At 39.6% G+C, this 23,329-nt stretch overlaps 1 protein-coding gene across 5 annotated transcripts; it reads right to left on the reverse strand.

The window, feature by feature from the left end:
- Positions 1 to 2,301: 2,301 nt before the first annotated feature.
- LOC102224848 (nucleus accumbens-associated protein 1-like) lies at positions 2,302 to 21,775 on the reverse strand. 5 transcript variants are annotated; one of them, XM_023349111.1, is made up of 8 exons: positions 21,154 to 21,775; positions 14,038 to 14,194; positions 10,653 to 10,931; positions 8,140 to 8,779; positions 7,800 to 7,967; positions 6,039 to 6,144; positions 5,770 to 5,867; positions 2,302 to 3,849 (listed from the first exon to the last, which is right to left on the reverse strand). In XM_023349111.1, exons 2-8 carry the CDS (start codon positions 14,161 to 14,163, stop codon positions 3,539 to 3,541), a joined length of 1,728 nt encoding a protein of 575 aa, XP_023204879.1. In that variant the 5' UTR covers positions 14,164 to 14,194; positions 21,154 to 21,775; the 3' UTR covers positions 2,302 to 3,538. The 5 variants fall into 5 exon arrangements, with proteins under 5 accessions (XP_023204879.1, XP_023204875.1, XP_014327006.1 ...); XM_023349107.1 differs by having other exon boundaries at positions 7,800 to 7,970; XM_014471520.2 differs by having other exon boundaries at positions 7,800 to 7,970; positions 10,659 to 10,931; positions 21,154 to 21,772.
- Positions 21,776 to 23,329: the final 1,554 nt, after the last annotated feature.

A 23,329-nucleotide genomic window follows, 5' to 3' on the forward strand; every position in this document is an offset into this window, starting at 1 on the left:
AAAAATGTAACATTTAAATCCTAGTGACTCTATGCAGTCACTAGGATTTTATGCAGAGTTTATTTCAGCATGAAACCATAAAATATTTATCACCTGACAAGGCTTTTTATTCCCATCCGTTTATGCAAAGTCAAGTTTATCAAGTGGAAAAACCAAACTCTAGACCAAATGAGGGAAGCAACATCTGTGTTGGACATTTTTACATAGTATGAAAATCGGGTCACACATGACAGCTTCCAGAAGAGAGCAGTGAAGTGTGCTACAAAGCTGCATCTCTTTGTGTTTGTGCATTAAACTTGAAATGAGCATGAGGTAAAGATTTAGAAGCAAAAGAAAAAAAAAAACCCCAAATCGTTACAAATCTTTTATTAGGATGTTTGTTTTTTTTAATTCATGACAAGTTTCATTTTGATTTCCATTTCTATAATTTGCATTTATTTTACAGTTGTTAATGTGCAATTATCTTTGATAACGTTGGGTCACAGTTACAGGGCTTTCACAAAGTTATTGGCACTTTGAACACAGAAAGAAGGAAGATGAGCAGTACAGGAGGTCCACTGGTGCTACAGGGTTACAGAGGGCAAAGAGCAGGGGCGGCGAGGAAGCGCCTAGTTTCTGGGTAAATATATACCTCATGCTGCGAGTGCACAACAAACAATCGGATCCTTATGTGTGTGTCTATATATAATATACAGTATGTATCTATACATGTATAGAATCGTATTTATATATGTACTGCTTAGAGACAAAAAGACTCCTCATGCTGTGCCACAACTTATTCATTCAAGTGTGTAGGTCTACATGTTCTGGGATGTGAAAAAAATGAAATAAAACTACGCAAATTACAGCTTGCTCTTAATGTTCAACAAACAAAAACAAACAAAGAAAAAAAAAAAGCTTTCAGTTCTCAAAAAATGAGATAAAACATCGTGAGAAAGGGACCTTTGAAAGCTGACATGTCATACTTCTTTCCACTTGAGCCTAAACCAGCGTTTATCAGTAGTCTAATCTAGAGACCTGATTAGACTACTAATCAAGTAGGATGTGGAGATTTTGTGTACTTGGGTTGGGCCGGAGTGTCGTACCAACATGGATGACTCACCGGCGAGAAGTCACTCTGCTATGAATCAGAACAGATTACAAATGGCTCAGTGGGTCACTATGCAGCGTGAACCAGTCTACAACAAGCTCGCTGCAAAGGCTTCTTTGTGCTGCACTTTACGAAAATAAACAAACGAGCGATGCGACTTCTAATTCTGGCCGCACAGCTTGAACCTCTTCTTTGCCTCTCAGAAACGCATGATTAGGCTGGTGGAAGTGAAACATGACACCAACTTGAAGCGTGAAAGAGAGGAAGCTCACAACAGTCTTCAAAGATGGTGGAGAGGTAAACGGGGGGAGGCGTGCCCACGTGGCACTTACAGTCGAAAGCAAAAAGTGAGGTTTTTGAAGTTGTCACCCTTACACAATACTGCATTTTAAAAAAAATTCTCTACACTGACCCTAGTTGAGCTATCTAAGTCAAGTCTTACATTTTGAACAATGACAAAAAGAGGTTGAGTTATTATGCATCTGTGACGCTCCCAGCAATGTAATCTGCAAGACAAAAAAGCACTTCAGATTCAACTGCATTTGAAAAGAAAGACGGATTCCCCCGTAATCGCCTGCAAAACAATATAAAAGGTTAACGGCACATTCTAAGTCAGTTCACCTGCAACAGAAAAAGTGAGTCCCCTGTACTGACATGCATTCAAAAGGATTCAGTCAAACAAACTTTCAGATTTGGGGGGGGAAAAAAACAAAAGTAAAATAAAAGAAAGAAAAAAAAAAGAACACTGGTTGTCGACATTGTTTTTCCAATCAGGTGCAAAGAAAACAGGAAGAACACTTCGGGTTTAACTCATTGGTCATCTACAAGAAACACAGGCAGGCATAGGGAGGGATAAATTAAAAGACATACTCCACCTACAGGGGTTTGATTGCTACACGTTTCTCAAAAAGATACACGAACCACTGGTTCTTTTCATTAAGGTGCAGAAACCACCCACATTTCTCTCTCCGTCTCTCATGGAAGGTGCAAAGTCATCTCAAACTCCAAAATAAAAGCCTTTCCGAGTTCCTACATTGCAGAGGTGCGACGGATAAGATACTGACACACATCTGTACAATCCACACCAAAGAACTACGTGGCACACACAGATAGTACCATTAAAATCGGTTTACTTCAAGCAATAGCTCGCTTTTTTCTTACTGCTTTCAGTTAAAAGGCACATTCTTTTGTCTGATAACTACTACTGACTCTTTTTTTTTTGTAATTTCTGTACAAAGACAAAGCTAACAGTTTTTTTTTTTGTTGTTGTTTTGTTTTTCGAGATCAATATAACCTTTGAGTTTCTGCAAGTAATCTTCAGGATTGTGAGCAAGCGGTTTATCAAAGCTGCAGATCCACAACCTAAGGAAGGGTTTTAACAGACAGTGAAATCCAACTAAAATGTTCGAAATTATTTCCTTTCAGGCTGGTGAACAGAAGACGAAATGTGTCAAATTTAGCAGTTCAACTGCTCATTCCATCTCTTTCATTTGAAAATAAAGCTAAAAATAAAATGACACAAATTCCTATCATAAGACTCCTTTGTTATACTCCTGCAAAAATAGCACTTTTCCTCTCATTTGACAATAACTCTTTCGACAGAAGCTTACTTACGTGGAGATTTTAAAACAATCACCCTCGCTCTCGTCGCTCACACCGATTTAGGCATCGGCGCCTGTATAAATATAGTTTTTCTTCTGAAAATAGAACCATCTTTGTTTACCTGTTTCCTCTCAGTCCTCTTTACAATCATCTTAGTAAAAAGCTCCCCTCCTTCCATCCCCAATTTTTAATGTTCAGTTCACAGACACAAACATGCGAGCACGTTTACAAAAAAGTTGAGAATATTTCTACAATATGCGGCACAGTGAAACACTCTGAGGTGAGGTGGGTTGAGAGGAAGATGTAAGGAGGAATAAGTAGTGTTATTGTGTTTTAATACAGTTAAATTTAGTTCTATTTCCAAGGCTGGAACACAAGTTGTCAGGCTTGCATAGAGAAAAAAAGCCAGCGACACTTACATTCATATTTTTTTTTTTTGTCACCTCTGCTCCCAGCCTGCCAAAACATCTCTCCCTTCTTCCCCTGGCTGCACTGGTAGCGCCCCCTACCTGCACCTCGGGGAATGTATCTTAAATGCAACCGTGGCTGCACTTGCACACCATATGAGACGAGGGGAGGTAGCGGACAAACGCTCAAGCATCCTTTTACTCCACTAACTCTGTTTTACAGTCATAAAGCAAAAAAAAAAAAAAAAAAGAAAGTTGTGAGTTTTTACGTCCTGGTTATAACGGAGTGACGGCTGTCGCCCCAAGGACTGTTGTACAGACAGCAGAGATGTAAAGAGAGATCAGGGAGGGGCCAAAGAGTGAGGAGGCAAGCACAACCGGGGAGTGGGGGTACTGGTACGTGCGTCACCAGACTTAAACCTTTCCAGGGGCTGAGCGTTTAGAACAACGGTACTCCATCCCCACCCACGCCTGGCAGAGATTCACCTGAGGAGCCGCCCGACTCCATGCCGGCGCCGCCGGTGGCCTCCAGGGAGGCGGGCTCGAAGGCCTGGTCCGCCCCCAGGGCTTCGTCCTCTGTCTTGACTCCGTCGGGGAGGAAGGAGGAGTAGGCGTCGCTCTCCGCCATCAGCAGCTTTAGCTTGGGGATCCAGCTCTTTCGCACCACGCGGCGGGCATTGGTGCACATGTCCGCTGCGATGGCGTTCATCTCGCTCTCTTTGAAACTCGTGGCAAAATTCTGGCAATAAACTGAGACAGACAAGACACGGTTAGGCTTTCTGGAGACACACCTGTCATGCTTTAACCTGATTAAATGTCGGAGAAAGGGTTTTACAAAGACATAGAAGCACAGGTAAAAATACTTTGGGTTCCCTTGATTGTATGTGAAACCTATATCTGTTAGTACGGAATTGCTTTTCCAACTGAATAAATGTACTCAAATGAAATGTTTATTTGTTAAAGAAAATACTCCAGTTTTCTAACTTTACAGAGTCTGACTTTAAGCTCATTTATCAATCTGTCACTATTATAATGTCAAGTAAAATTTCACACTCCCACTTAGGCAGACGCTTGACTTTTCTACAGCTGTGACAGATTCATTTTTCCACCCCTGCGGTTTTGGCGCATCGCCAGCGTGCAAGGTGCAAGTAGGTGGGACAGCTTGCAAAGCTGCTTTTTCCCCACAAACCTTAAGAGATGAAAGAAAACAGTCAGATTGAAAACTGTCGGTTAAATGCTTGGGAATTCTTTAAGTAAAATATTCAAGTCCCACCCTCACTGAAAAACATAATTAAAAAAAATATTTTACACAGAGTAGGTAGTTTCTTCAATTTCCTCTGTGATAATATATTGAAATAGTTCTGCAGCTACACAGACTTCAAATCTGTTCAATCTGAGAACATGTTTCTGCTCCCATCATATGCTCTTGAAAACAACTCAATTTAAACGCAGAATATTTGTGCAGCGAATCTATATATGTTAAACTACAATGACTAAAACTAGAAGACAGTCTTTTCAGGTGCTCTAGGTCATTGAGAATAACTGGAACTCAATCTGAAATGACTCACTTCTGCAGCTGACACAACTGGAATAAATGACTAGATAGAGCTGTGTTAGACTTGTTGGCCTATTTTATCTATGTATTCATCCAGATATCAGACATTCACTTAGCCATCTGTTAACTGACAGCCATGGAATAAAAAAAAACTGCCTAAAGATAAATCTCCAAAAATACTGAACTTATCTTGTTTTAAAACCACATAGTAAAAGATTGGGGTGATGCTGAAAATGGGAAATCCCACAGACAAATCCTTTGAGTCACACTCAGTAAAATGAGATGGAAAATTTCTGCATCTTCTCAGAACAACTCAAGACTTCACTGTTCGATTGGGGTTTAGTAGATCGTGGCTACAAAATACATAGTGCCCTCGCATTTCATCATAAATTTTCATTTAACCTATTGGACTTTGTGATAGATGGCAGCACATGCTTGACCAGGCGTCTTTAATTACCAGCAATTCCTACAAAAGTCACATTGGTGTCACAGTTTTAGAATAAAGACAGATTTCCTCAAAATATTAATGGAGTATCATTAAGACCAAGGAACACTCAAGAAGCATCCATTAATAGTAAAAGGGAAAACCTCTCAAGATATGGCCGTCCATCTAAACTAATATCTAAAATCTAAACAGACCAGCAAAGCCTTAATTAGAGAATCGGTTAGGAGACCCATCATAACAGTACAGATCCAAAGTTGGTAGAGTGGATTGGCCTGACAGCAGTTTTGCACTCCACAAAGTTGGCCTTAATGATGGTAAAAGGACGTTGTTTGCTGCAATATGACAATATTGCATTTGAAAGAAAGTGGTCTGGTCTCATCTGACCAGACCGCACAGTTTTGCACAGTTATGTCACATAACTGTGCAAAATGTTTTTGGATTTCTTCGATCAAGCTGTCATAAAGTCAATTTGTTCCTAGTAAAATCCATAAAAAACCCTAGTTAAGACTGCTAGAAAAGATTTTAACAACCTGGCCCCTATGAACTAATAAGAAAGGAAGACTTATGTAAAAATGTGTTGCTGTTCTTTACATTTCTTTTTCTTAATTAAAATAACAAGCAAATTCTTTAGCTCTTTGCATAGGCAGATAGGCAAAATGCTGTTGCTCACATTTGACCGCATGGAGAACTCTGTTGTCCAGGGGTTTGCGGCTAGGGTCGTTGGTGGACGAGCGGATCCCTGTCCCACAGCTGTTGGCCAGAGTATTCCTGATACATCCAAACAAAAATGAGGTGAACAGAATGGAGGGACGCTAAAATAGCTGTCCTATTTCTCTAAACTGAGCTCAAAAAGAAACAATAATTTCCATATTAAACCGGAGCCTCGTCTGTCTTTACATAAATACATTACAGAAATAGACCCTCACAGAGGAAACGAACCTGTCAAAGAAGGCAGCCAGCAGCCTCCTCAGCAGCACCTTGTGTCTCGTCCCTGCGCTCACATGACAGTTCATTAGCTGGGCTCTCGAAATATACACAGAAGTTCCTGCAAACAAAAGCACATGCCAGAAGGTCGAACACCCAACCACAAACAAATGAAGACATGTCCTAAACACCGATTATTTATAGAGACATGTTTATCTGGTTATGTTCAGACAGACATGGGGAAATTGTTTATCTAGAGACAACTGATTCATATCAGATTGCTGTGGCTGCTGTTGTTCTCAAAAGGCCGGGCTGTGTTTGCACCTATTTTGGTTCTATTTCGCTGCTTTCTTTGTGTCTTATATGCTTCACAGCAGAACAAGTTTGTATTCTGCAGGTTGCATTCTTTTCTCACCTTTCATACAAACACACACTCACCCCTGCACGCCCACCCCCCCACACACACAGGACACTATAAAGTAAAATTGCAGCCACACCCACATCTAATGTGGAGATTATCACAGGATGTCCTTAACACAAACATATGTGCAACACGGTCTTATACTCGAGTGCCAATCCCCTCTTATCATGAGCAGAGCTTCCTCTAAATGTGAACACACTATCACTACTCGCAAGTTTAAGATAACATCTGGGGATTAGAGCAACCAAGGTATAGAATTATTTCAAGTTTTGGCTACATTTCATATACAAAGCAAAAAAAAACAAACCCAAAAAACATAAAATACAAGCAAAGCAAAAATTTGTGTTATGTTTTTCTAAAGCTCCAAAAAGAGAGAAAATTTAATTTAAAAATGCCAAAAATAGAACAAAAAATACACAAACAACAAAGCACTGATTCATTTTCCAGCAGCATGTAACCTAACATGCAATTCTCTGAAATGTGGGAGATAACTCAAGAAACTTCACAGAAACAGCCAAGGGTTGAACCAGGAAGCAAGGCCTTTTGTGCAATATAACACCAGTGTTATCTGCTGAAATATACTATATGCACAGTAACAAACATAAGTTAATATTTAAAAAAAACACAGACCAGAATGAATTGTAAATACTGCTCACTCATTAAATCTAATAAAATAATGCTGGATATGTTACTAACTTGTCTTAAAAGGCAACCTAATAACAACTCATTGAAATATATCGGACAGCAGTAAAACAGTGTAAACAGAAGTATGATCTTTTCAACATATATTTTCAGAGACTCAGCTGAAGAAACGTGACTGTGATTTAAGCCAAATGAGAAAAATCACACAGAATTATGAATTACTAAAACTACTCCAATTACCAAAAAGCTAAATAAATAAGTAAAATAAAATAAATAAAGAGTGGTCAGGGGCGCACTGTATTCAGTTCTCTAATCTCTGAAAGTTGAATAATTAAACAATATTAGACCATTTTATTTTTATTTACAAGCCAAGTTTAAAAAAATAAACAAAAAAATCTTATTTGGACTGTAGGTCAGCAAATCTCAGCACCTGGCCTCTTTCCACACTGGGTGATGCTGTAACGTGCAAAATAGAATATTTTTTCAATGATCTTCTATAATCGATTGATTTATGGGTAAACAATCCATCATACAAATGCAGGATTTGTCTTGACTTTATATCATGCTTAGTGGCACATCGACTCTTTTAGTTTGGTAATTAAAACACAAACACCTAGTCAATAAACCTACAGTATGTATTAGCTGAATTATCCACACAGATTTTCCTTCCAGGACTTCACCGTGCCCAACAATAATCGGATGCACTCACATACCTGAGACTAGCTCTAGTTTCTCAGCAGGGTCTCCTTCCTCGTACAGTTTGGGATGGCAGCGGTTTCCTATCTGAGCAATAAGTTCTGGAGGAAGACAAGTAAGGTCTCGGCCTCGCATCCGACCTCGGGTCTCTATGTGGTCAGGAAGGGCCTCGACTCTTTCCCCAGCTGCTGGAGAAATTGCAAAGCCCACATTAAGTTCACACACTCATTGTATTTTCTGATTTTGCCCCCTAGAGTTTGATGTAGCGCTATAGAATTAGAGTCAAATATAAAAATAAAGGTTTGTGTACTTTGAAGCACATTAATGCGTATTAAATGTTTGCTTTAGTTCTACTACCTGCTGCTCCCATGTTGAGCATACTGTACATGGTATACATGTTACAGATCTGCCTGTACTGCTCCTCGGCACTTTCGTCTGTTCCCTCTTCTTCCTCCTCATCGTCATGGTAGCTGATGGGTGAGTCACTAGCGTAGGTACTCAGTGTGCCGGGGCTGGCACCCTCTGACATTCCGAGCACAGCTGCAGAATTCCCGTTGGTGCCGGCATTTCCACCAATCCCACCACTGGGCACCATGCCTGCCAGGCTGGTTGTAGTGGCGTTCATGCCCATGGCCAGTCCGAGAGCTACGGGGGTCTGGATGGCACTGCCCCGCACCGCTTCCTGGGAATAACGGGCCGCCTTTCTGGCCCCTCCTCCTCCACCGCCGCCACCCGAGCCTAACCCGCCTCCGTCGCGGGTGCTGCCGCCCTCCCACAGCCGCTTGGCAACAGGAGTGCAAACCACAGAATAAGGAGTGGCGGCTTCCGTCTGGGTGGATGGCTGCTCTGTCTTAAGTCGTGAAACGAGAGGGAGCGGCGTCACGCTGGAGGCAGGACGTGGTGCACTGTTACTGGTCTGTGTTACAGGACTCTGCGGCTCTGAGGTTGGAGCTTCCTCGGCATGAAGACCCTGGGAGTCACAACTTGGGGAAGACACCTAGAAAAAACATGTATATATAAGTTTTATGCTTGGACACATGGTCACTTTAGTAAAGATATGGACTTGCAGTTTTCTGAAGTGAAGTCATCAGTTTAGTCTTGTGTGACAAATAAACTAACATTAACAAACTATTCTTATTTGATTGCCTTACCCAGGGCAGCTGTGGCTACAATCTAGTTGCTTGCCATCGTCAGAGTGTGAATGTGTATGTTAATGGAAATGACTAATTTCATGTAAAGCATCTTTGAGTGACCTGAAAAGAGCTATACGAGTCTGATGTTATCTCATTTCATGTCATTATGTTGCAGCTGGTTTAAGAAAAGTCAAACTTCAACTTAAAACTGCAAAGAAAAACCTAAATTCATTGGAGAATTCAACTATTAGTAGAAACCACTTCAGCGAAGCTGCATATCAATTTTCTCACTTTTAACAAATGGACATTTTAGCCCATTATCTTTACAAATTGAATTCAATGTGGAGATATGTGTAGGCACTCATTAATAGGCGACTCCATTAAGATCTGATGGTCTTTAATTTAACACTTTAAAACAGGACCTCACAATGTATTGCAAATTTATCATTATTGTAATGTTACTATATGCAATATAAATAGTGTCTCTCTATGGTCATATTTGATAAAGCTTGCTGCTTAATGACACTAAGATGTTTTGGTAAGGTAATTAAGAAAGTACAACTAAGTTGTGGCTTCTTCAATTCAGCACATGTTGCCATATGCAGCTTTTTCAATAAAGCCATTTTGTTAAGACAGAAATAACAAATTACTTATTTTTCCCCCAGTACCTGAATAGCCTCCTCACCATATGCAGTCTATGTTTGTTAGGACCCCAGAGCAGAAAAGCTTCAACAGTCTTTTGTTGAAGCTAAACTTAAAAAGCAAAAAAAAAAACCTTTGCAATTTCATATTCTTTGCTGAAGATATGACTTGTGTATTTATCACAAGTAATACCTTGATTTCCTGCTTTGATTCTTTACATTTTCACCATCATGTTGTGGATTTTATCTTTGCGATTGTATTTAAGCATTATCCTGTTATGCATCTCATTATTCATCAAACTTTTACTGTTGGACTGATCCACCTTAAATTTGACTCACAATTTACTGGATAGATTTTGCTCAGGCCCTGCGGCTGCAGAACCCAAACCATTAGCCTTCCTCCGCTGTGCATGGCAGATCAAGCTATATATTATGGCCAAGCATCTCCATTTTGGTATCATCTGTTCAAATGACCCTGGTTATGTAATTATTTGAGTATCTGGCATGCAATTATTTTTTTAAAGCCTCCCCTTCTGTCAATTATTCTTTTACAAACAGTTTTGTTAGGTCTTATTCTTGCCAAACTGAAAAAAGCTTTATTAAGCGTAATTTGGCTTACAAAATGTAGCGACTGAAACCTAAAAAATGTAGCCTTTAAATTACTTTTTAAGAATAACTTTGGGCTCCTGGGACTGTCTTTCTATTGTTTTTAATCTTGCTTTAAAAGAAATTACCACTAAATATCATGAAATGGCCCGATAGCTCTGTTAGATTGAAGGGAAGTAACAGCTACTTCTTAAAAAGGAGTTTTGAATATTTCCTGCTTGAAACAAAAACAAGATAATTAAATGAAAAATGGGAGAAAACAGGAAGACTCACATGGTAAGGATCAGTTAAGTATATTTTTAGTTTTATAAGTAAGTCTTGTATATATATACAATTACATTCTGACAGAAAATGAAGCAAAGCTGACTTTATTTTTAACACAATACATCTAAATTTAACATTAGTTTCTTAGCTTACTTTTAACTGTCACTACACATTAGTTTTTCTTGATGTTTACAAACATTAAATCTCCTTCCCATTTTTTATGTACCTTTACCTTGAGGAAGAATTCGGTGCCCTTCTCCATGATCTGCTGGATCTGAAGAAAGCCGGCAGTATACATGAGAAGAAATTGGTCTCCCACTGTCATGCTGAGGCGGCCTGTGTAACAGAAAGCCAGAATCTGCTGGAAGCACTGGGGCTGCACAGCTGGAGGGAGCTCAACAACAGTGGGGCTCGTCTCGTTGCTGCTAGCAACCGGAGCATTGGTGCTGCTGCTGAAAAGGTCCCGGAAATATGAGCTGCTGGCCGCCAGAACAGCTCGATGTGCCTAAGGTAAGAATAGAAGAAAAAGAAATAGAAATAACCTTTATTGTCACTCAGCGGAGAAATTCAGGTGTCCCAGCAGCAAAGTGAAAAGCAAGTCAATTCACACCAAGGTCAAAATGTAAAAACACAAGGTAAGAATAAGAGACTGTACAGTAAGGACAAATTGAATGAAAATCCAAAATAATAACAGCATACTCCAATCCAAAGAAATGTGCAACTGAGTAAAATGATACCAGAAATGTACAACATGTCTGTATATACTTATGCTTAAAAAAAATACCGACTATTTTACCAGAATCTGAACAATTGTGCAAATAACAGCAAGGATGTAAACATTTACTGAGTCCATCTATCAATTGTACATTTTTTTTTTCCATTTTCAATTGACAACCAACTGAAGTAGAAAACGTACCACAGGATCAAATTTGATACTAATATTTCATTTAATCGGATTTATATGACCCAGAAATTGTACTGTGTGCAAAAGTGCGAACACATTCTAGTGAATCTAATGGCAGCACTTGAAGTTCTCAATTGGAATATGGACAAGTACAGTGACAAGCAGAACAATATCCTGGTCACAAAAACTCAAAAAAATATACAAATCAAATCTACCTCAGAGTTTGCTCTGACGCTTCCTGTAAAGATCACCAATGTTGAGACTCCAGTCCAGTTTATTGTGCAGGTGAACACCCAGATATTATAAGAGTCCACTATCTCAATGTCAATTCCCTGGATGCTCAGAGGCCTCGGTGGGGTGGATCTGCACCTGCGGCAATCAACCAGCTGGATTTCACCGTGCTGGAGATGGTTCAGCTGGCAAGGATCCACAAAGCTCTGTCTGTAATCTGAGACATCCTGATCTGTGATAAGGCCGACGATGGCAGGGTCATCAGAGAAGAGTTGATTGAGAAGTCTGCAGTGTAGAGGGTGAAGAGGAACAGTGCCAGCCCAATTCCCTGCGGGGCCCCCGTACTGCAGACTGGCCTGTCCATGACAAAGCCCTGTGTCCTCACATAATGTGGGCAGCCACTGAGATAGTCCAGTATACACTGGGACAGCTAATGGTCCACTCCTGACAGCTCCAGCTTGTCCTTTAGACATCACGGCTGAATGGTATTAAAAGAACTGGAGAAATCAATGAATATGACCCTCACAGTGCTTCCTGGCTTACATGATGGGCCCCAATACTCTCAAGAAATAAAGAAACTTATGGGTCAGAGGTCAGTAATTCCCACGATCTATGTGCTTCAGTCCCTCCTGGTACAAGATGAAGACAAAAAAGCGAATCTATAGTGCGAGAGGCTATCCATGTGGGGAGTCGTAGGTCATCCGAGGGTCAGAGGAGCCTTTTGTAACCCGTCTCCAAGAAGGAAGGAAGTCCATATAAGATTTGAAGTATGATGGAAAATTAACATCCCCCTCTTCTTCTAAGAAACTACTTTCTTTTCCCATTTGTTTTCCCCTTCCTGTATGTTAATCTGTTCATTTATAAAAATGTAGAACAGTGTTGTTAAGGGAGTTTTACAGGCAATAAGGTAAAGGGCTTTTTGGGGAGTTTTTTAAAAGATCATGTAATGGCCATTACATATATATATATATATATATATATATATATATATATATATATTTTTTTTTTTTTTTTTTTTTTTTTCACAAACCCAGGTTTCTAAATATTTTTGTTTGGTAAATGTCCTTTACAACAACAGTATAGTTTTATTGTTTCTTGCAGAGTAGATATTGAAAAGCATGTTGAGGTTTCAGGGTAAACAGGTTGTTTTTATACTCTCTTCACTTGGAGTCACTACCCCATTGGAGACAAAAATCATATTTCTGTATGAAGTAGATTGTTTTGGAATTCTGGGATAAGCCGTCTCTCCTACATAAATAAACACAGATGTCTCCTTGCCTATTCTATACTATCCTGGCTCCAATCTTAAGGTTTCTGTTTTTTTCCTCACTTTTCATATTCGAGATGGACTAAGGCTACGCTAACACGAGACCGTTGCCTGGAAACTGCCGCTATTATCGGACGTTGATCGGGAAAAAGTTCCACGTTTAGACAGAACCGCCAAGACACCTTGAGTCAGCTGTAGTTGTCATGCCAGACAACTATATGGTGCTGTGATTTTAGCATGTCATTGAATGCGCATGCACGTTAGACCCTTAGCTTTGCAACACACTAGCTTACACCTCATTGTAACTCGTGTCTGTCTCTCATGGAAGAAGTGCTCATGTAACACATATTCCTTATCAGAAGATGTGTTAAACTTAACAGGTTAAGGAGCACAACACAGCACAATACTATACACCAATACTATTGTTGATATCTGCTGGCTCATGCGTAGAATAAGCCAAAAATTGCCATTGTGAGAGACTCTGGTCACTGGTGTCATGAAGACAAGGATTGCAACAAAAATGTTACGGTTTAATTGATGAGCGGCTCTGTGTATACAGGACCTAAGACTTAAGAATAGCTTTTTTTGTAACAAAAAAAAATCCTGCTGTCTCTTGTATGTTTTATTGGACATAATGCCCAGCTCATATATGTAGAATATCTGGAGATGGATAAGCAGGTGACAACAGCCGGGCCTCTCAGAATTAGCTGACTAACCACTGAGCACTCTGGTAAATTTGACAAGGAATAGCCTTGGGTCAAATAGGACATCAAGACAACTTTAATAGGATGAAAAGTGAAATAAATACACAAGTAAACCTGGACTGGGTGATTTCATGCTGATTTGAGAGACTGAAGCACGGTTTGGATTTGTAACCTGAAAAAAGAAATTCTTGTCTTCTCAAATGTATAATTAAAATCTCTACTCATTTCATTATTGTGAACCCACTTATTGCATCAGACACAAAGAGAAAGACTTGTCTAGGGCGTCATTCATACAAGAACCACCACTTACCAGAACTTTGGTATTACAAAGTAAAACTGGAATTCAGCAGTAAAAATTGTCACATATATCATATCCTATATAAAACAAACCAAAAAGGTACCAAGGAGGCACAACAGCTCTAACTTCTCAAATTTTGTCCTTCATTCCCAACCAAGTCCTTCTCTAAAAAAAGAATACAACAGTAGAATAAAGTGTGATGAGTACCTTGAAGGCATGGCCCTTGACCACAACAGAGACATCACAGTAGAGGCCTTGCAGTCGCTGCTCGTTCAGACACTCTAAAATGTTGTTGCCAAAGTTTGGGATCGCCATCTGGAGGGTCTGGGCCATGGCGCGCCTACGCACACCACCAAAGGGTTTGCTGGGAAAGGAAGAAGAGACAGAAGCCAATAAGTTAAGCTACCACTAAGTCAAGTCTTTAATTTGAGACAAGGCTGCCTCTAAAGTAGACCTCAATAAATCCAATGAGCTGTTAGGCTGGCTATGACATTATTCACATGGTAACTGTAGAGCTGCTCAGCGAGTAACACTTTGATTCATGGGGTTCAGCAGCTTTGTCCACAGCTACGAGCAGGATCGAAGCCACACAGTGGGATAACTTGGAAAGAGCCACTCACAGCGATGACAAAAACTCTTCTTGTGATGTCTGTGTGGTGTGAGAAGCATTTCAGAGGGTAATGTGTGGAGGAGGAGCAATGTAACAAGGACAAAAAAGACAAAAGGCTCAAAGAAAGGAAAACAGGTGAGGAATGTGTGAGACGCAAGAAACTAAAAATGTCTCATGGAATTTCATCAGTGCAAATAAAATAGCTAAAGATCATAATTTAATCCAAATCTGCAAAAATCACATTACTTCCAACTGAAAAATATATTTAAAAGAGCAGCTCTTAATCTTCCAGAAGCATAAAAAGGTAAAAATGTGCATAAAGCCTTCAGAAAAACAGGTAATCTGAAAGTGAAAGATTAAAAACTTTAAGCATTTAATAACTGCATATCAAGTGGCAAAAATATGACTGGTAAAGAATAGCTGTTTTTAAGTGAAGTTAAGTGGTCTTGCTTTATTTTTTTATAAGTAACCAGAGATTTTTTAACATTTCATTAGCAGTCCACAACTTCATGTTTCCCCAAACAGGAACAGTCTTATGACATAAGAATTGGCCCCATTTCTCTTCACTAATCTTACAAATGGGAAAGGAAAGAGAACATGCCATCCATCCAAAGAAGATTTTTCATACATAACAATGGCTACAAGAAACACTTAAAAGCCTACAACTGGGGCTGTAGCAAAAAAATACAAATAAAAACGGATGAAAACCAAACCCAAGTTTATACTGCCACCACACACAACGAGGAAGATGGTAATGGAGGTTAAAAATAAGTCCACAAACCATACAGTTAGACAAATGGATCCCAAAGTCTCCAAAGTACCCATTAGAAACTATCTGCATACTAACTAGTTGCTCGGAAATACGTTGGACAGATGAGATCGAGACCAAGCTGTCCAGCAACAACCACTCCAGGCAGATCTGAACTGAAACAAATGAGGAGTATATGGCACCCAAACCTGGCATACTCTACCAAACAAAAAACTAAAAATGATCCAAACATACAGCCAAATCAACAAGGAAAAGGTTCACTAGATGGCATTGATATTACATTAAGACTTTTATATAAGTCTTCATCAGGGGCCCCGATAATAGCAAAGTGCTCTGTATATACTTTGACATTAAAAGACACACAAAAAAATACTTCTGCTTTCTTCCCAGTGAAGACCTTTCGTAGAGTTTCACAGATTTGTTTAAACTTCAACACAACCTATAATCACGCTGCTCAAGTAAATAACTTCAGCTGTACAATAACTGTTATTGTCAGGGGTAGGCTGGGTAAAAGCCTTTTTATCATCCTGTGTTTTGTGTAAGCTATAAAGTTGCACGTCCTCAGATAAGTGGGTCATGTTCTCTTATTCCGTGTGTGAAAGTGTGTGTGGTCTGAACAGAAACCACATTGCATGTTACAGTTCACCTCAATCAACAGTGAAACTACTGCACACTCACTTGGCTTGAAGCTTCTCTTGGACTGCTGTCTGTTAAATAAAAATTAACCAAAGGCAGACTGTGAAAATATTTGAGGACAGTGGGAAGACATTTCTGTTTACTGTTATGTGATCAGGTCTGCACGTATGCATTACTTACAGTTAGTGTACCAGCATTCTTAGCATGCTAAGTACAGTGACTTGCAGAAGCATTCATACTCTGGGAACTATTTACATTGACGTGCTATAGCCACAAACCTCAGTGTATTTCAATGGGATTTTATGTAATACACAAAGTATGTTCCCTGCCTGTAAAAGGCAGGGAACATTTTCAAAAATATTCTTGTTTTACAAGTAAGAATACAAATCTGTTCAATCAGTGCATCTGATAATTTAAAAAGTACTGTGGAACTGCAAACCAACAACTTAAAATGATGAGGACTGTGGAGATAAACTGCATAGTAACACAGTTGCTAGTGTGGTTACCTTGCAACAATAAGGTCTGGGTTCAAATCCCAGCTTTGGTTCTTGTTCCAAAGTGTTTGGATGTTCCTTCTGTACAAGGATGGATTCTCTCTGAGTAGCCAAGTATCATCCAACAGTCCAAAAACACGACTGGGAGGTTAACACAGTCGCTTACTCTAAAACGCTCCTACGTATGGAAGTGTGTTCATGGCTGTTTGTCCTGTGTGTCTATGTGCTGTCCTTTCATGGTCTGTATAGTTGTCCAGCATGTACCACACATTAAAGACATCAGCCCGCCACAAAGATGGACGGGCGAAGAAACCAAAAATCAGAGAAGAAACCAAGAGGACCAAGTTACATTTAGAGAGGAATGTCAGAGATCCACGGCTCAGAAGGATCTGTTCATCCTTAAATGCCATAAGTCATCAATTACATTTATGGAAGAGTGGCAAGGACAAACCCTATTGTTAAACAAGGATATAAAAGTCCCTTTTAAAATTAGCTACAAGCAATAAAGAGAACACAGCAACAATGTAAAAGAGGATCGTCTGAATAAATAAAACAAAAACTTTCTGGGTTCACATGCAAAACGTGATCTGTAAGGGGCAAAGCAGAACTGATCCCAGATATGAAAGGTGGTGGTGGCAGCATCCAGTTCAACAAGGACAGGGGAACTGTTCAACAGTATGGAAAGAGGGCAATACTGGGATAAAATGTATTGGGACTGCTAAAGATTTGAGTGGGGCAAAAGGTTGATACTTTTCAGACATTTCATTTGCAAAACAAAAATAATAAATAAGGGCTGAAAACTAAGTGTTCCTTAGTTTGTACTGGTCTACACAAAAACTATAATTTGAAAGACTGTAGTTGATGTACCAGGATTAAATGTGGAAAGGTTCAGGATGTGTGAATACGTTTGGTAGGTGTTGTATATACTTCGTATGCTCTCTGTAAAAGTTACGATCATAAAAGAGTCGTTAACTTATCCAAATAACATTGGTTGTTCTGACAAAAGCAAATAGCATTGGTTCTTTGATTTGCCCATATAGCACTTGTTGATGTGAAATTTTCACATGCTTAAGACTGAGCATGCCCGCACCACACTTTCAAGAAAAAAACATACACAAAGCTTTTCATCAAACAGATTCCTTGTGCTTAAAAATGCTGTTTGCATGCTGCTCTCATGCAAACAGGAAGAAACAGATATGCATCGGATAAATTCTGTTTTTCAATTGAACAAACTGACCGATACCCACCCTGTTAGAAGTATACAACCAATTTTGGTGTGACTGCGACTGAGAAGGGCTGGACTGAGCAGCCCCATCATATCCAAAGCCCTTCATTTGGGATCCAGCCAAGATCCAGGGTAAAAGAGAAATGCTTGCTTTGTCTCTGTCTCTCTCAAGCTCCCTCTCTCTCATACTAAAACACAAATGCACACACACACACACAAACTCAAACAAACCCACAAAAGGCACACTGAGTCACACACGGACATTAGACAATACTGCTTGTTTACAGTTTGGCGAGCTGCACCGAGCAGACACATGCGTGCACGTAAAGTCACACTAAACGCCACGGTGAGAGCAGGGTGTGTTTGCTCAGTTTACCCTGACAGTGATAGAGTGTGTGCATGCGTGCTTGTATCCATGTGTGTGATTATGCACTAAGGAGGGATAGTGGGGCCTGCGGAGATGAGAGGGATCATATTAGGTCCTTATGCTATTAAATATATAAAAAACAGCAACAGGAACAAGTCAATCTCATACTGTGGCTTAAATTTTATACTCCTCCAGCTTGGAGGAGAAAGTAGGTCAAACATTCTTGCAACATACTCAAAGACTTATCACTGTAAGCTTCAGGAATATTTGGCCCACATATAAATGGAACTGCACATACTTTTTTTTCCCAGAAACTTCTATTTGATTCAGTTTTTTGAGTGTCCTCTCCAGGTAGTTTAGAAAAAAGTACTGTGGATCTGCCTTAGGGATGAATATATCAGCATTAACATTTCATTTCAGATTATTTTATTTCACATTTGGATATGTAAAACTGGGCCAAAATCAACAACCAATGCTTATTTACATCTTGTTACCTTTTGTGTATGTGCTTTGGGATGAGGGGGTCATGTGGTATTTGTGTAGGAATGTGACCGTGATAGTTATACAGACAGTGCAGGACTGTGGAGTGCTTATCTGAAGCCAGGAAGCACTCAGCTGTGTGCTTATTTCTTTTTTTTTTTTTTCAAGGTGTTGAAAGGGTAGACAATGGTGTATAATATAGGTAAATATTGATTATTGGCTACAACAGCAATATTTGTTTTTCCTCTCAACACCGTTATTAATATTGATTATCGACCCCAATGTTCATGTTTCTGCTTCCCTAAACCGGTTAGTTTATTGTGTCAAGTTCTATTTGCTCAAAAAAGGGTGAAATTACATATTTTACTGTTGCATACCTGACTTTACCAACCTAATGATAAGACAAACCAAATTCGATTCATGCTACGACATGGAAAGGACGAAGAAGATTTAAGAAGAAAACAAAATTTGTTTTAATGGAGGTTGGTGTTTTAATGGTGGAAACATATTCTACAGTACAGACCATAATTTGTTGTCTAAATAAAAAGGACAATTGACAGTTACAAGCCAAATAAATACTTATTCTCACAATAAACTTATCAAATTCATAGGAAATTGTTTTTTGATACCACATGGGGATATCTAAAAGAAATATATATATACATATATATATATATATTTTTGTATGTGTTTTGGGTCACAACTTTTCATAGGTATGGGTATAAATAACTCCAAAGGACGCCTGTAAAAACGTTACAGGCGTCCTAATTTCTAACCAACAAGCATGACCTGTCACCATTGAAGCTCTGCCTGATGAAATCATTTGTTTTGACATTCAACTCTTTTCAAAAGTTTGAATATAAGTAATGAAAAAATGGTAAAATGTGAGATTTGAGTAATTTTATGACTGTAGAATACTTTAAAACAAAAACAAAGAAAAATAAAACTTAAGGCTTAAACTGGTTCAAGTATATAGGTGTGCAATGATTTATTTAGGGATATTAAGCAAAATTAGGGAGCAACAATAACCATGGGTAAGTTGGAAACTGGGTCACAAAATAGTTTATGAAACTCATTAAGGGGCTTGTCATTTTGGTCACTTTTCTACCAACCAACATTAATTCGTACCACCAGAGGACATTTCGTACCTGCTTTGAGAATAGATGGTTTGAAGTAACCTTGTACAATATACCCATAGTCTGCTCCAGTGAAATGTGGATTCTGCTTAGATCAGGAGTAAGAAATATGCTTCCTAGGAGTGAAATGACCCAAGTAGAGATCAGAACCAAAATAGAGATTAGGTGCAAGTCAAAATTTTCAGAAAATACTAAGCAGTTTAATAAAATTTTACATGGGATTAGCTGTAAAAAGAACTAACCGGATTTGCAGTGATTCAAATAAATCAGTAGAATAATAATAAAAAAAACAACAAGGAAAAGAACACAAGATTCTATTCTGTACAAACAAAAAAAATCATGTGACAACATACAACAATGCAGTTATTCTAGCTCTACATCTGCAGACAGCACAAGTTTTGACACAGCAACATGGATGATTCATGGAAAGTCACAGGTACACCTGGCACACAGTTCACTCCCTCTGTGGAGGCATTTCCTGGTGTGCATGTGTCCATGCCTGCATACCTGTGCTGCTCCTCTCATGTCAAGACATATACAGCTACAGGACAGATTTGTGATTAGTCATATCAAAGCAGCACACACACACACATATATACCCAAAGCTTCTCCTTTCTGAATCTCTGCCCATGCATGCCTCTCTGCAAAGATGTTTAAACTGGAAAAGATGTCAGACTGTGATGAAGAAGTGATACAGAATCCAGTCTGTAAAAGGTGGATGGGGGACATGAGGCAGAAGACCCCGAGTCACGTTGTTGGGTTCTAAGCAGACAAGTCGGTGGTAATTAATCCCCTTTAACAGACTAAATGCTCCATGCCCTCTCCCATCCGCAGCAGGCCTATGGGAGGAGGCTAACGGCTAAGCTAACGCCACTGTTAAATATTTTGGGCTCACCATCCCACCTCACCGGCTGCTCTCATCCCGGCTGCACAATGTCGAGGCATTTCCGCGCTACAAACATAAACAAAAGCAGCACTTACTTCCCGAGAGGACGGGGCTTAGGGACGTGCTAAGGCCCCAGGTGTCGGAGACCCCCAATTTTGCCTTCTTTTTTTTTTTTTTTTTTTAGCTTATTTGAATATTTTGGTGATGGGGGAAATCGGCTCCCCCTCTGCCATTCTCCATTCTACCGACATCAACAGGTCATCCCAGGACACGCAGCAGCTGAGGGCGAGCCAGACGGAACCAGTGCGGCACGGAGCAGAGGGGGGGTCGGTGGGAGCACAACAAGGCACAATTCTTCGAAACCGGCTATCGCAAGGGGCTGCCGGGCCAAATAAAACAAACAAACAAACAAACAAACAAAAAGACAGACATTGAGAGACTGCTTGCTCTCTCGCAAGTTTATTGACACCCACGGAATAAATCTGTTGAACATCATTAAAATCCAGATCTGAGAAAAGATAATGACGAAAGTTTAAGCTGCGCCAACCTGGATCCATTTCGCTCGCATGGTTAACCCAAAAACTTTAATCGTCCCGCATCTGCTAGACCGATTTGATCCCCACTTCCGCCGCCACCGGATCATCATCAGACCCCCCGACAGGACGCCCCCACACAACGGCAAAAAAAAAAAAAAAAAAAAGAAAAAAGCAAGACACTCACCCCCTCACTGGGAAGCTGATGCAGAGCGTTGGTCTAAAGGAGGAGACGCAGCGCTCTCTCCCCCCGTTTTTCCTCGATCCGGCCGGCCATTCAGTGCGAACGGAACGGCGATAGCAGAGCCATCGAGGGCGGTACAGTATCCCGGGGGATTGCGGAACACAGAGCCACTGATCGCACAGAGCAGAGGAGGAGGAAGACAAGCATGACGCGCTCGTCACTCAATCGCATGATCGTTTCGAGCGCAGCCTCATTTTGGGGGGAGACCTATCCCTGAACGGCGGAGACTGTTTGCGCAGTGGCACAGCAGCGGGACTGCAACGAGAAAGACTAGTCTCTCAGTTTTCCTGCTGCTCCCCGCCTGTCAGTGGAGAAACCCGGGGAAAGTAGGCTGACTGCTGACTGGCTGTACTCATTTCAGCTCGATTAAATTCTGGGCACGCATTTGAACTAGTATCAAACCTTCTGAACAAAACGCTGGGCAAGAAACCTCTAAAGCCATATTGCTGTATTTTCTTATATTTATACATATATATTGTGGCCTTAATGTGTGGGTCTTATATGGTTATTTATTGTGATAGGTTTTATTTCATGCTGCATCACAGTGGTGGTTATTGCATTAACAGCACCCTGGGCAAGCCCCCCCTTTTTTTTTTTGCTGCCCCCAGGTTGTACTACACACAACTGTCTGTGAAGCCTGGATTTCTCCTGCTCCTTAATTGAGGCAATTTTCCAACAACTCCTCTGACAGAGAAGCATAAGTGTTTCAAATTTGGCCATTCTTTTCAGTTGAAAAGCTCTAAACAGATTTCCATGTATATTTGTAAATGACCTCCTCCCTAGTCTTTGTGCAACCCTTGCAGTGGGTGAGCCTATTGATTTACTAGAGCCCAATGAACACAGGGCAGACTGACGCTTCCACCAGATGTGTGCACACAGGATCTGGGCTGGTTGTGAGTGGCTGTGAATGAAATGAAGGTGCAGCTGTAGAACCTCAGCTGCGAGAGGAAGGTTGGGCCCATGCCATTTCTAGCTCAAATCTAAACTTGTAGCACAAGCAGTAGCCTAAAATATGTACACTGCCATTTAGCTCACCCAGCATGTGCCACAGGTGCCACAATTTATATATTAAAAAGTTGTAATAAAACTGAAGCTGCGTGCACCAAATAAATCTGATCTTTATCTTCTATAAATACATGTTGAAATTATTATTTAATGAAATAAAAAACTTGTTTTTTCATAAATTAAAAATCAAAATCCCTGAGTGGGACAAGCACTACTAAAGAAATGGTGATTGGTCTGAAGCTCAGTAGTGGTTGTGCAGGTTAACCAAGACACAACAGCAGTTTAAATTCATGTACTTAAAATTAATATTTTTTAGGAACAAAATGTGTTTTGGAAAATATATTTATGATTTATGTTTTTGCTATAAATTTAATGTAACATTTTATTAGATTCACAAATTTAATTACTTCATGCAGTGACAAACTGAGAACTTTAAAATGCAGTGAAAACACAGTATGTATTTTTCTTATATTGGCTTATGAATTGCTAAATTTATTTTATGTGCAATTACATTTATTTACTGAAAAATAAACTATTTTGCATTAGTTTTGCATTGTTTGCCCATAACAGGAGCCCAGAACAGGAGTTAATGAATTAGATGTTAGTCTCTACATGACTATGCTCTTAATATTGATAAGACAATAGGACTCCTACAAGTTTTGTTATGGATTTTAAGACAGAAGGAATTCTGGTGGAACTGATGTCTTGTTTGTTGCAGTGATCAGGTTTTTTATAGTTATTAATCAAAGCAACACTGTCTATTGGTTTTCAGCTCAGAAAAAGACTGTGGTTAAATGTAATTATGTCAATTATTTTTTTCAAAACTTTCTTTTCACAATTTTCTTGTTCTCCCTGAGGCCAATTATTTATAAGTAATCGTTGACTTTCTCACGCTGCTCACATAAAGTTGTAATACATGTTACAACCACTAGGTGACACTATTACAATTAATTTTAAGTACTTGTCCTTAGATAAACTGTCAGTCCAAGTTACTGACTTTCAGTAAACTTTTTTTTTTTGAATCAAGACAAATTATGCAATTACAAAATAACACCTGTAAGAACATCTAGACTCTTTTCTTCCCTTTCTTTAAAGGCAATTTTATCTGCAATAG

This window comes from Xiphophorus maculatus, chromosome 16 (assembly GCF_002775205.1).
Source record: "Xiphophorus maculatus strain JP 163 A chromosome 16, X_maculatus-5.0-male, whole genome shotgun sequence".
In the NCBI taxonomy this organism is placed as follows: domain Eukaryota; kingdom Metazoa; phylum Chordata; class Actinopteri; order Cyprinodontiformes; family Poeciliidae; genus Xiphophorus; species Xiphophorus maculatus.

Excerpts from the sequence above, each read along its gene's own strand:
- LOC102224848 (XM_023349107.1), bottom strand. The coding sequence starts at position 14,163 with ATGGCCCAGACCCTCCAGATGGCGATCCCAAACTTTGGCAACAACATT. Across the intron at positions 6,145-7,799 it reads GAAACTAGAGCTAGTCTCAG|GAACTTCTGTGTATATTTCG; the intron begins GTATGTGAGTGC and ends TTTTGTTTGCAG. Across the intron at positions 5,868-6,038 it reads CTGGCTGCCTTCTTTGACAG|GAATACTCTGGCCAACAGCT; the intron begins GTTCGTTTCCTC and ends TGGATGTATCAG.